General features: G+C 40.0%; 1 protein-coding gene across 1 annotated transcript in view; it reads left to right on the top strand.

The window, feature by feature from the left end:
• GLT1D1 (glycosyltransferase 1 domain containing 1) overlaps positions 1–14,210 on the top strand; it is an 81,865-nt gene extending 67,655 nt beyond the window's left edge. The window contains exons 11-12 of the mRNA XM_026657018.1: positions 2,776–2,874; positions 12,880–14,210. Coding sequence (XP_026512803.1) covers positions 2,776–2,874; positions 12,880–13,026 — 246 coding nt within the window. The 3' untranslated portion in view covers positions 13,027–14,210. The remainder of the gene's footprint in view (positions 1–2,775; positions 2,875–12,879) is intronic.
• Positions 14,211–14,745: the final 535 nt, after the last annotated feature.

Consider the following 14,745-nt stretch of genomic DNA (forward strand, 5'->3'; position numbering starts at 1 on the left):
CCCCAGCTCGGCACCGCCGGCCCGGCAGCTGGCTCGGCACCGCCGGCCCGGCCCCCGGCTCAGCACCGCCGGACCGGCCCCCACCCCAGCACCGCACCGCCGGCCCGGTCCCCGGCTCGGTGCCCCCGGCCCCGGCTTGGCACCGCCGGCCCCCGGCCCAGCACCGCCGGCCCCGCATGTCCCGATTTTCCCGGACATGTCCGGCTTTTTGGGATTTCCCCCCGGACGGGGATTTGGAGCCCAAAAAGCCGGACATATCCGGGAAAATCCGGACGTATGGTAACCCTAGTACCACAGCATTTTTTTTTTAAAGTGAAGGAGAAATATAAAATTCAGAGAGCCAAGTACTGTGTTGTGCATATCTCCCCACTGAAATCCATGGGGCGTAAGTCAGTGTAGAACTGGACCCTAAGAGTTATATATATTTTTAAAATATGTCCATTGTCAGCTAGTCATATTGCTCTTGTGGTGGTGCTTTCATAGATTTGAGAGATGACTTTTCCTGTCACTTAGCTAGTTCAGACAGGGAACCCACCCATTCATTCTAGAGCCCACCATATTTCACTGTGAGCCTGTCTGTTTAAGTTGATAGTGCTCTTGGTACTTGTTCTGTTCTAACCAGGTGGGAAAGCAATGTTCCCTAAGGCCTTGTAATCCTCAGGGGGATAGGAAGCTTTTCGGGACCCTCCCCCGTCTTCCAAAATGTTAATTGCTGAGGTGGTTGTCTGAAAGAAGCAGCAACCTGTAGTCCCTTACTTCTGAATCCTGGCCTTGAGGGCCACAGCATAAAAAAACAGAGGCATCAGACAATCTAGGTCTGTATCAGTGTCTTGAGCCCATCTCTAGTGGTTACCTTGCTCACATATCTGGAGACAGTTGTCATATCCCCCACCATAAATACATATGTGCTTAGGACAAGATTTACAAAGGTATTTAGGCACCTAATTCTGTAGACTTTCAAAAGCACTTAAGTGGGCTAGGTGCCTGACTCTCATTGACTTTCACTTTTGAAAATCGCCCTAGACACCTGTTTACAGCTCTAGGTGCCTAAATCCCTACATAAATCTGGTCCTTACTCATTTATCCAAGCTAGTTAGACCATTTAATTTCTTCTCATCAATCTGTTGCTCTGAATTGCCTCCAGTTGGCTCACTATTTTCTGGTATAAAGGCTAGAACGGGTATGTCATTACGGATTATTATTATTATTTTTTGAGCTATCTGCTGAAAAGCACGTTAGCATCAAGAGGAGGACGGGATTTGTATGTCTAGGGCAACTTTCTCTACAGTGGTACAGTGTAAACTATGTTTACCTTGGATATTTTAAACTGTGAATGCATGTTGCTAGGCTACTGCATCCCTTTACCCTTAACTCGCACTTGGCTTTGTACGCTAGTGGTTGGGGTATCAAGTCTTGTCCAGATTCAAAAACAAAAGAAGTGTTCTTCTTCCTTATTTCTTCCCCCCCTTAGCTTTTTTTTTTTTCTATGCTACTCATGCTGAAGGAAAATTGCTCCCCATCAGAGACTGTAATGACAGTAATTAGAAATGTGTTCTCTCCAAAGTGACAGTGAATCAGTATGAAATGGATTGAACATTTTGGAGAGTGAATTTCTTTCTGTTTGACACTGTGATAATTGTACAAGAGGAACAGTTATACATTCAGGGTTTGCGAATTTCAAGATTTCCAAATCCAGGAATGGTAATTAAAATTTCACATTGGGACTTGACAAATGCATGAGTAGGCGGTGGGCAGGGACTTTCCTGGGGTGACTGGGGCTTACACACTGGTTTCTGTACTTTCGTTCCAAAGTTTCTAGCCCTTCTCTTTATAATGGAGACGATTTACTGGAAGTGAACTGATGCAGTGCTTTATCTATGGTCCTGAATCTACAGACAGCCTGAAATGATATGAGAACCATCTTGAGGCTTCATGCGCCCCCACATATGCGTATATAGAAGGGAGTCTGCAGCCACATAAGGGGAGGGCATTTCTGCTTTTGCAACATGCTACCTGACTTCTCAAAAGCCTGGCCTTGGGGACTCTGTGGGTGTTGAAGGAATGGGCCAGATTCTTCCCCACAAAAACTCCTGGATTGCAGTAACTATTTTAGTGGCCAAAAGAGTTATTTTGAGAAAATCTGCAATTCCTCCCTCATACACAGGCCTGCTTAGTGAGATCTCTACTACTGCATTAATGGAAAAAATGACTCTGTCTAATAGAAACGCTTAGAACAAATCTGAGGATGTCTGATCACACATGAAACTATTGCATACTTTTGCAGTTTAGTACATATTAGCCCCCCGATAGTCATAGGTTATGTTCTCACTTATTTATCCATGCAGTCACTTTAATAATTGATGCCCTGCATGATCTCTACAGGTTCAGGATTTGGTTTGTGTTTTGTTTCTTTCCAGGTTTTGCAAACAATGAACAGTGAATTTATTTTATTTATAGGCTACTTATATTGTGTGCATGGAAGTTTATTTTTTTCATTATGAGTTTATATTTTATATAAAAACAATAAAAATAAAGTTAGAAAGAACTCCTGGAGGAATCTGATAAAATTACTGTTAGAGGCTGTATTAGCTTATGCCAGCTGCCCTCCTCCATGCTTGGAACCGTCTTTTGGGTTTTACTTTTTTTTACTTGGGGGTGGGAAGAAGCAGTTTTTGCGGCAGGTTTCTTACTATGACTATTATTATTTCTCACCACAAACTCCTCTTAAAATGAACCCTGACTAACAAAATCGTCTTTTTTATCCACATTCTTTAGGCAATGGATTTAGATGTTCCAGTGCTGGCGAGGAATATTCCTGGGAACGCAGCAATAATACAACACAAAGATACAGGACTATTATTTACAGATCCCCAGGTAACAAGAACAACAAAAATCAAATCAAAACCAGAGCATAATAAAGCAACCCTTTCCAAAAATTATTTTTCTTTTCCATGAACTGCTTGTGTCTTGGTGCTCTGCTCATGGTGACTTTCAGCGGTTATACTCTCATTCTCTTAAAAAACCTACAAGCCTACCCTGCTTTTAATGAAGTGCTCTTGCTATCTCATGCTCTCTTTGAGGTTCACCGAATGCTGGGGGGTGGGAGGGGGTCAGCCTTACTGAATGCTTCTTTCTAGCTTTAAGAATCTGCCAGTTGCTTGAATGCAGTTCAGTTGAGCTCTTAGCTGCTTTAATTTAGTTTTGAGGGTTTCTTAGGCAAACAGTAGAATAGATGTTGTGCAGATGTCATATTTCCCTTCAAGCACTCGCTGAAACGTGAACATATATTGTAGAAACAGTAGATCACAAAATCAAAACGGGCTGTGAGCCCAAAGTGTAGGATAATATGGTCATTGCTGGGATTACAGATAACGTTAATATAAAGAATTAGTAGGTCATGAATAACAGTAGGGCAGAAAATAGTTAACAGTTACATAGGAAATAACAACTAAGTTTTGCACTCGGTGGGTGTGAGAGAGAACTCTGTATATATTTAAGTCCTAGAGACTCTTTGATTTGGGTGGGTTTTTATCCAATATGGTTTGCCATTCTGCCATTGTCTTTGTGCATAAGGGACTCTGCCACAAATTCTTTCCAGTCTTGAGTAAATCACTTAATTTTTCTGCCTCACTTTCCCCATCATTAAAACAGAGAAGGTAATACCATAGGAAGATGGCAAAAGTTAATTAGTGCTTTGACAATTAAAACGGCTACACTCAAGCTTAATTATATCTAAAGACGTTTTCAAATTTTATTATGAAGGCTCTGTGAATTCAAAAACCAAATAGGCTGCTTATTCACCATGCAGTCATTAGTTTTGATAATGAAGAGGGAAGACTCAATGATTAGAAATAGACTCCAATATTTTTAATTCATAATCTAAGACAGATCCAGATAATGTTTTGATTAGGAGGACAAACTTATTCTGCAGGACATTTGTTTAATGTGGTATCCCTAAATAGTCACCCAGGGTCCGATACAAGTCCCCCTGGAGTTGGACTGGGCCGATATTCTTTAAACTGCAAAATCTCTTCTCATCATGAGTGCGACAGAGAGGTTGTACTGTAGTTTCCATTTGTTTGGCATGTCAGTGTATTGGATTATTGCTCTATTACTATGTATTCCTAAGGCACCCAATGCCCTAGTACCCAAGGAATGAAATTCTATTAGTGGCTGTGATGAAAATCTATTAGCGTTTTAATATACAGTTTTCAAAGTGTCTATGTTCCTACTCTATGTGAAGAGCATTGTTTTTTCAGGTCAGACAATATGCCAGTTAAGGTAATTAGATGGTTTGGGGTTTTCGGAGGGGGGTATAAATCAATCTGTTTATTACATAAACCATAGTTTACTAATACCAATCAACAGCTAAACATGGTAGTTTTTTATCCAACCCCAAATAAAATAAAACTTCCTCAAACAGACTATTTGCAAAGTGGAAATACATTACATTTACCAGCTTTGCTGTATGTGTGTGATTAATGCATGCTATTAAGTATAGTCTCGGGAAGGTGGATTCTTTTTATTTTCATTAGTTTTTTAACTGAAAAAATTATTTCAAGTAACATTTGTCTCTCTGGAGAATTGACTCATTGTTCCCTATGGTTTTCACAACCGAATCTTTGTTAATTGCGGCAGTTTGTTTTCCTTTGGGTTTTTTTAATTACTCTCTGGGTGGCAGAGGCAGAGCTGTCATAAACTGTTCTAAGCTAGACCTATTTATGTAATTAAACCCTGATTCTGCTACTATGTCCACATGGAGGCCCATTGACTTCAGTGGGGTTGCACACAGGCCTGGGGGTCCATCTGCCTGGATGTAGTTGCAGGATTGGGGCCTAATATTAAAACTCATACTGGTGGCCTTCCTGATATTAATAAATAGCAGGAACACACACAATGCCTCCCACAAGCCTTCAGTTAGGCCCTGATCATGGAACAGGTTATGCACACGCATGAGTCTTTGCAGGAGCAGGGCCTGTGACCCAAAGTGTCCAAGGTCAAATTAACAAAGACCAATGATACAACAACATAGATTCATAGGACTGGAAGGGACTTCGAGAGGTCATCTAGTCCAGTCCCTGCACTCATGGCAGGACTAAGTATTATCTAGACCACCCCTGACAGGTGTTTGTCTCATCTGCTCTTTAAAAATCCCCAATGATGAAGATTCCACAACCTCCCTACGCAATTTATTCCAGTGCTTAACCACCCTGACAGGAAGTTTTTCCTAATGTCCAACCTAAACCTCCCTTGCTGCCATTTAAGCCCATTGCTTCTTGTCCTATCCTCAGAGGTCAAGAACAATTTTTCTCCTTTTTCCTGTAACAACCTTTTATGTACTTGAAAACTGTTATGTCCCCTCTCAGTCTTCTCTTTTCCAGACTAAACAAACCCAATTTTTAAAATCCTCCCTCATAGGCCATGTTTTCTAGACCTCTAATCATTTTTGTTGCTCTTCTCTGGACTTTCTCTAATGTGTCCACATCTTTCCTGAAATATGGCACCCAGAACTGGACACAATACTCCAGTTGAGGCCTAATCAGCGTGGAGTAGAGTGGAAGAATTACTTCTCGTATCTTGCTTACACAACTCCTGCTAATACAGCCCAGAATTATGTTTGCTTTTTTTGCAACAGTGTTACACTGTTGACTCATAATTAGCTTGTGGTCCACTATGACCCCCAGATCCCTTTCTGCAGTACTCCTTCCTAGGGCAGTCATTTTCCATTTTATATGTGTGCAAAAGATTGTATCTTCCTAAGTGGAGTACTTTGTATTTGTCCTTATTGAATTTCATCCTGTTTACTTCAGACCATTTCACCTAAAACTGTAAAATTGTAACAAAGCACTTCACCTTAAACATGTGTTTAAACTGAATTCAGTGAGGCTGTTCTTACGCTTAAATGTTTTACTCGATCAGAAGTAGAGAAAGACTGTAAATATGACGTCGTTATTTCTAGAGTTCTGTACTTCTCAATTTCTCTATCCCATTTCAGTCTGGTCTTCTGCTGCTCTCCCCCAAAATACTGTCTCTAAGATCAGTAACGCCTTTTTTTCTGATATTCTTGTTTTATGTCTCTGAGTGTCTTCTAAGTAAAGGTGTTAACTTGCATTACCATATGAACTAGCATTTTCCTAGGTAGTATTTGCATTGGGATAATTAATGTTTGTGCAGGTGCCCTATCTTGGAAAGTGAAGTAATCTCTGTCCTTTCTCTGTACACTAGCAATTGTATCATATTTAATAATGCTCCTTTAAAACGTCTTTGGTGTTAAATATTGTATAAAGTACCAAGGTTTACAAATGTGTCAGAATAAGGTTTGTTTGCATGGTAATAGTCCGATTTCACCAGGGGATTGCTGGATAACTTTCACCTGAAGTGTCTGACAGAATGCCAATCAGTTTCACTAAATCTTAAAGATAAAGTGACAATTACAGGATAATCCCATATTTCTTGACACCACCAATCTGTATCAAATACAGTTTTTCAAACCTCCATATATAATATATCATGAAATCAAGAGAGGGATAATAGATCAAAGAGTTCAGATAAATTAGAAGATTTCTAATTTCAACCTGTTGTTAAAACCTGTTTGTATTGTTGGAAATGGCAGTAATACATTTTGTAGCACTTTGCATAGTCTCCTCTTAGAGGACCTGGTATGCCAGTAGAGGCAGGACAACTTACATGCTGGAAAGCAATATGTTTTTTCACCCTCTTCTGATTACTTCATGTGCTCTTAAGTATTTGATAAAATATTTCCCACAGTAACCTCAGTTAGTTTGCTTCTAAATTAGCTGTCAGAACCAACTGTTTAGAGCTATTCCTTTGGAATTCCTTTAAGAACAAAGGTTTACATGTAGTTGCATCCCTGTCGGATTCTGATTCAGATCGTTCAGGAAGCAGAAGACGCCACTTGCTATTTGTTAAGTACATTATCTGAATTGTCCAGATTTTAGTCAGCCAAGAAAGATTTATTCCCAGTGCAGGTTAACTCCGACCCTCAGTCATGTTCCTACTGGTGTTTGCATTGTGAAGCAGTATCCTAAATCATTCTTTCCCTGTCCACAGTTTAGCTGATGGGTAGCCAGTATAATTGGGTCTAGTTTTGATTCTTATTTCTTTACAATTAATATTTTTTCCTTTCCACAGTAAACATTATGGTGCAATCTGGGTGGCCTTATTGAAGTGCTTGGAGGTTCAGTATACTTGTGAGGGTGTTTTCATTGTCGTTTCTCACGAGTGTCCTTCTCCCATACACAACTACTACACAGCCCTACTCCTTCATCAGTCAGCTTTCAGATAAGCCTCTTGTTCATGCTTCTTTTCCTCTTCCTCAGGAGGTGCCCTCCTTTGCAATCCCCAGAATTGACTTTCCAGCCTGTTTGACGGATATACTGGATTTATTCTTTTATTGCTCCATTGCCTCGGAGACACGGCAGACGTAGCAGATTTGTGTATTTAAACCTAGATCTACTCTGTTAAAAACATTTCAGTTTTATTTCCTTCCCCCCAAAATAGTAACTATAAAAAGGAGCAAGCTAGATAACGTAGGGGCTGGGTTATTGTACCTGGTATGTGAAACAGTCTTGTGATTATTTTACGTCTTCTTTTGTCGGGAAACTAAATGCAATGGGTTTGAGTTGATTTACGAAACAATAATAATTTTAAGCACAAACTTCCCTTTTTAGTGGAAAAAAGTGACCTCTTCTGGCTTACAAAGAAATTAGACAACTTTTCTTGCCTAATTATACTCATTATACTTAATCCTTGGTAGGTATTCTGAGGCCTCATGACCATGTACATAGACAACAAAGGAAATATCCAGCTGGCCGCAGCAGTTAACATAAAAGTGAAAAGTCACAAAACATGTTGACCTTGATGCTTGAGTTATTATGCACCCTTCTTTCAAAGCCATGTTTTATTCCTGCCATTACTCAAATTTGCAAGTTTATGGAATATGTGACACTGAGTTAATGGGACCCGAAAGGAAAACGGATAACTAAGAAATAAAGGAGTAGCGGGCTATGTTTAGGCCATAAATAATCATGTGCAAATGGAGGACATGCATCATTATTCAGCAGCCTAAGCTTTAGGGTTATGGAATGCCCAGCATCTGTGAAGGCTCACAAAAGGGGGGAGGGCGTATATAAACCTCTCCAGCCCCAGGCAAAATAGCGGTTCTAGCTGTAAGGGAGCAGGAGGAATCAGCAACACTAACCTGTGTCAGGGAGGCAAAGAAGAAGTGGAGGCGCCTCTGAACCAATTAGTGGAGCTACAGACAGGGGCACACCCCTGGCATGTTGCTCTCCTGTGGCAGTGTGGGTGCATGCCATTCCTATTGTAAGGCACTATGGCTACATGGCCAGCATTTAGCCCGAGGACTTTAGTTTTGCTGTCAGGACAGTATTGAGCAGAGCAGCTTGCTGTTTTAGGCAATGCCAGCAATGATTGTTCAGGTGGTTGGGAAATACCAATCTGTTGCCCTGCAGCTGCTGTGCTCGGCCGTTACTAGCAGGTGCGTCGCTATTCTTAATTGTTCATTTAGTTTTATATCTGGAATTTGTCTTCCCTGGGTTTACACTGAGCTAAGTTCCATGTTCCTTTCCTCTCCTGCCACTGAAATTGAAATGGTTTAATTGCAGATTTAGAGTGTGTGTGTGTGTGTGTGTGTGTGTGTGTGTGTGTGTAAACACACTTCTTAATTTCCTAGTGTCTGTGCTGTGAAATGGCACCAGCCTAGTTCTTACGGTAATTCAGAGGACATGCATTTTATTAGCTTGGTGCCTGCTGTATTTTCAGGGTTCATCTGCTAAAGACATCTGGGTCTGTAGGGCTGTTTGCAAAATACTGTACTGAATTTTTTTATATGTGCTGTTTGCATTTTCTTTAAAGCTAATTGGCAGTCTGCCTGAGGGAGAAACATATTAGTGACATTACTTTTGAAGATAACTGGGCCTACAGGGATATCTACTGTCCAGAAATAGGGCATGCGTCACATTACTTATAAATCTAAGCATCCTAGTGCTTGCCCCAACTTTTCTGCCCTGTAACTAACAACTCAGCCATCACCCTTTATACCACATATCAATTGTGAGGTAGGTAAATGTTGTTATACCCACATTTATATGGGTGAACGGAGGCAGAAAGAAATTAAGGCCTCCATTTTCAGAAGCGGCATCTAATTCTGGGTTGCCTCCATTTTTGGATGCTCAGATTCAGCAACCTGGGGCCTGATTTTCAGAGGTGCCAAACAACTGCAGCTCCAGCTGACATCAGTTGGAGTTGTGGGGACCACCTGAATATCAGGCCCTTGCAGTCTTAAGCTCAGCATCCAAAAATGGAGGGACCCTACATTTGATGCCCCAGTGACATGAATGCAGATCTTTACTGTGGCTTCAGATCACATCTTGAGTGACTTGCCTGAGGTTACACTCTGAGTCAGTAAAACAGCTACAGCTAAAGTCCCCTGGCTTTATCCATTTGCCATCTCTCCCTTTCCTCTTTGGACTCATGTTTAATATTATGCTGAAATTATCACCAGCGAAAGGGATTTTAACTGTGTGGCAGTATCTCATTGCTTCTATCACTTACATGTTTCCAAGTTTTCATCCTCCGTATCCACATATTTTTAAAGAATATTAATAGAACTACTCGTCAAGCAATGGTACATTGCGGCTTCTGATATGTATAATTTACATAAATTATTTTTAAACAAAATAAAATCCTCCACAGGAGCATAAAATTAAAGTTGGAATGCGATGGAGTGAAAATGATTATTTATTGTTATGATAGCGTAAAAGATTGGATTTAAATAGGTGATGGCATTTAAAGGCTTTCCCCATTTATCCTTCTCCTGTGTGTTCTTGGCAGTAGGGAAAAGAGCACAGAGATGGGACATGGAAGAAGGAAATGAAAGGAGTATCAAGATTGGACTCATTGGGGGAACAGAAGAAATAATTGGGAATGCAGTAGGAGACAAGTCTTGAAAGCGTGTCCAGGTTGTGCTGTGCCTTGAAGGGGAGAATGTGAAGTTAGAACTCTATGTGGTATTTTAAGAGTTGCCAGTAGATGAATGCAAGGCGGGGGGGGGGGGAGAAGAGGGGGTGATCTAACATGATCAGATCACTGAGCAAGGAAAATAACCTTTGCAGTCATGTTCTGGATGGATTGGTACAGGCAATGTACATATCTAGAGGGCTAGAATGTAGTAAGTTGCAGTAGTCAAGATGGGAGAGGCTATGGCATGGACAAGCATTTTGGCCACATGGGCAAGAAAGAAGATCAGATTTTTTGTGTGTGTTGTGAAGGGGGGAAAAGGCAGCAGGGTTTGGATATGGTGGGAGATGAAAAAGAAAGAGTCAGAGATGGTTGCAATCCTGGACAACAGTGGAGGATGCTGGTGCTGTCAATTGCCAGAGAATGGGGAAAGCGGAGAGGGTTTAGAAGAGAATATATTATATGTCTCTGATATTATCATTATAGCACCAAACTTGTTAATCTGCACTGCTGGCTGGAAGATCCTTTGGGAAGCACGTCTCTGAATTTTGAAAGCATTTTGCAGGAATACTTTTATTCCTTTCAGAGACTTCACAACTACAGATATTACTAAAGATGAACACACCAGTAGGAATCTTTGAGTTCGTGAAGGGGTCCCATTGTGAATTAATCAGATACTTTTCCCACAAGTGGTCATTCTGTTTAATAATGCTGACTGGAAGACAAATGGACCAGAAGAAATAATACGTACAGAGAATTCCTCAGATGAATCTTGGCATTTATGCAGTAGGGGAGCTCATCTTCTGTGCACTTCAAGTAGTGCAGTGCCCTCCTGTGTATCATTACAGGATGGGAGCCTTACTAATGCAGTCCACTCTGCTAGCCCAATTAAGGAAGCTCTTTTGCTCGTTCTTGTGAACCTTAGAGGGGAGCCTGGTGCTGTAGAAAACTTTAAAAACCTCTTGCATAATGTTTCCTGTATGAACACCTACTAGCCTGACGTGGTAGGTAATATTATACATCCCACAGATGAAGCCTCATCCCCCAACCCAGGTTACATTTTCAGAGGTCTTTTTTTTTTAATTAAAGCTCTTTGTGGGAATTTCTTCAGTTAATTTAGAATTACAGCTGCTGATGTGATTCATATAAACTTTATATTAACCACATAACTAAGGCACGGCCATTGAAAAATCTCTGGAAGGTTGGAAAAGATTGTAATGATCAGCTAAGGTAACATATGTACATTTTCTGCTACCTTTGCAGGCCCCAATTCTGCACTATAGAAGCATAGCAATCTTCCCATGTGGATCGCCATGCAAGATTGAAGCTATACTTTAACTGGATGTATAATGTCAATATTGACATGTGAGAATTCACCTTACTTAGTCTAGTATCCACCATAACTCTGACTCCAAAACTTACTTGTAAACCCTTCCAACATATGCACCACTAATATATGTGCTTCTTTGACTGTATAAACTACATGTCATAGTGATACATATATTGAAAGCGTTGCATGTCTTGTCAATGAATATCAAAGGCTATTCTTGGAATATGTACTGTATGATTTCACATATCAGCATTGGTTCCCAGTGGTCATGCTGTAGTTACATATTTTGCACATGGACCATATGAATTACATCAGCAATCTTAACTCTTTGATAACCAAGTTTTTTGTAGGTAAACTGTATAATTTAGTTTAAGTACAGTTGGTTAATGAATGAGTTGTTGACCACATTTCAGTCTTATTTGTATTTTCAGCTCTCTGTCGGAGGGCCTCAGTGATCTTCTCCTTAATAGTTGACAGCTTATTGTCAGGAAAATGCCATCTGTGTCCAAATGCCCTTATGTTCCACTTGGAATCTATCACTGATTTTCATCATGATTTGTGTAGTAACTAATGATCTTCACTTTTTATTGATCTAACAGCTGTTGACATTTCTAAGCTAGCGCACATTGCTGTAGTGGGTTTGAGCTACTTCTGTAATCCAGCTTCAATATTGAAAGTCGTCCCTTAATGGCAGAAAATCAGACGGGCAGTGCAGAAGTGGATTCGTTTACCTAGAGGCCTCCAACTGTGACATCAGCTCTCACGTTCACTAGTTTGGTATCTTCACTTCTTAAAAACAAAATTGGAATGGCAAAGCAACTGGCCAGGGAATAGTCTTGTTCTATCAAGTGCCATAGGGCTAAAGGGATTTCATATACTGCATTTTGCAGACCTTTTGCTACCGTGTACCAGCTGCTGCCTAGCTTCCAGGTCACGAGCCTCCAGCACCACACAGTGCAACAGTTCTTTATAGCTTGGATCAATCTTGCATCCAGGTCCTGGCACAATACAGATAATTTGCTGCTGAGTGTGTGTTCTTTACTTCGTACAACAGACATCTTTGTGAAGTGTTTTTCTCAACCTCATTAAAAGCATGCAATTAGCTAAAGATGCCTCATTTGCAACCAGGCATATGCCTAGTTGAGCCTAGATCAAAACTGTCTGCTACCAGCTCTCCTTCATCCAGGAAACCAGTTGAATTTGTAACTTCTTACCCAGCTACGGCACGCTTCATTGCCGTAAATGCCTGGTGTTCAAACACTTTTCTGTCTCATTAAATTGTCTATATTTTCATCAGATTTAGTGCTCTAGGGATTTGACCGTGGTTTTAAGTTCTCTAGTTGGTGGGCTGTTTAAAAGATTAAAAATTGTATTTGTTATTTATTGATCTGCACGTATATATAAAATGTGGTGCTTAGCTCTGAAGAATGGTTCTTGAGCTGCTTAGTGTGTGTATTCACTCTAAGTTCAACTGCTTTACTGCAGTTCCAGGATTGTTTTGGGATCAGTAGAACCTCAAGTAACATTTATTGTGTTCTTTAACTTTTTAGGAGTTTGTCCAGCTCTCCAAAAGTCTGATGAATGACCCCACTTTGGAAAGAGAAATTGTGACAAAGGCAAAAGCGTATGTGAAGAAACACCATTCATGGGACGGTGAAAGAGAGGCCTATCAAAATCTTGTCCTGAGACTCCAGTGAATCATTGGGTATCAAATGTGGAAACTGATCTTATTCTGTATCACTTTAATGGTGACACTGTAATCAGATTATTTTAAAGAAAAAAAATTCACATATTATGGACATATTGTTCCACTCGACTTTGCCCAATTTACAAACATACTGCATCAGACCGGTAGTCCATCCAATTCACCATCCTGTTTCCAGTGGTGGGTGGCACCAGTGAAATCAAGAAAATGTCGATTTCTTAATATTGTTGGATCATATGGGCCTCAAAAGAGGGCTATTTCTTGTGCACGGGGTGGATTTCATCCACAGTGAACTCATTCAAACTCAGTTACTGTGTTGTAGCCTGACAAAGCTAATGGGGATTAAGGCATTTACACTCAAATTTAATTAATCTGAATTTATTCAGATATATGTCAATGATAAACATAATGTTGTAAGAATGGGTTCATCTCTATTTTGAATGATCAAACATATAAATACATTAAGCATCTTAGCCAGGCCTACATGATCTAAATTTTAAAGGGGGAAGATCATAAATTAATCACATGACTAGCACTTTTATCAAGAATGGAACTGGCTGGAGCTAATGAGAAATACAGACATTGATGCTTTCTAGCATGAAAAATTGTACTCACTGTTTGCTGTTTACATATTCTACTTTATTTATGAATTATTGGAAGACAGCAACTACCTCTTAAAAATTACCAAACTTCAGGGACCTCACAAATGGTGAATGTTCTTACAAAAGATGGATGGAGGCTATAATAAGGAGCAACGATGTAATTTGGTACTTTTGTCATGAGTGACTCTCAGGAGTTATTATTGTGAACTTAATGTAACAGGATATTGTATTTTAAGAAGAGCTACTAATTCCCACATGAAGCCTAAACCAATCATTATTGACTGCTCAATGGTTAAAGTAATATCTTGGTTTTCCACAATCTGGTGTCAAAGAAGGCTGCTATTTCTAAAACACGCAAAGTGTTTATAATTTTTAAACATCTGTTGTTGGGAAACTATAGTTGCTATCTATGGGCCTGATCCAACCCCCACTGAAGCCAGTGGGAATCTTTCCATTGACTTTAATGGGCTTTGCATCACCCCCTATTTGTGTTAATGAATTTACTGTGCATGTTGGTTTTCCAATTGACCTCTTGGTTGTGTTGCAAACGTTTAGTCAGCAACCCTGAAGAAAACGAGTAATTTTAGTATCCTTCATTCACTTCTGAGACCTTTTCTAATTTTCTATGGTAATATATTTGGAGTGGTTTGACTCAGTTGGTACTGTCCTCAATAGCATGGGACATTGCAAACCATGGGGGACAAAACTGGAGTGACTTCAAGGGTTATAACTGCGATGCTCTTTCTATAGATGTTCTCTTGCTCTTATGGTTTTTGGTAAAAAACAGCCTGGCTCAAAGGGGAAGGAAAATCATCTATTATGATAGAAATGGAAAAAAAGGAGAAGTCGATAGCAATGCATATAAATTAGAAACTAGAAAATATAGAAAATTAATAAGGGAAGCAAAAGGATACAAGGAGAAATCTGTGGGCAGTACAGTCAAATAAAAATAAGTTTTTTCAATTATATAACGAACAAAAAGAATCTTAACAGTCTTAGATATTGGTTCATTACTATATGGATATGGTAGACCAGTAAATAATACAGAAAAAGCCAAAGTGTTCAATCCATATTTCTGTTCTTATTTGAGAAACAAGAGATGATGTATT

Source organism: Terrapene carolina, unplaced genomic scaffold, assembly GCF_002925995.2.
Source record: "Terrapene carolina triunguis isolate 2854851 unplaced genomic scaffold, T_m_triunguis-2.0 Scaffold234, whole genome shotgun sequence".
Lineage (NCBI taxonomy): Eukaryota > Metazoa > Chordata > Testudines > Emydidae > Terrapene > Terrapene triunguis.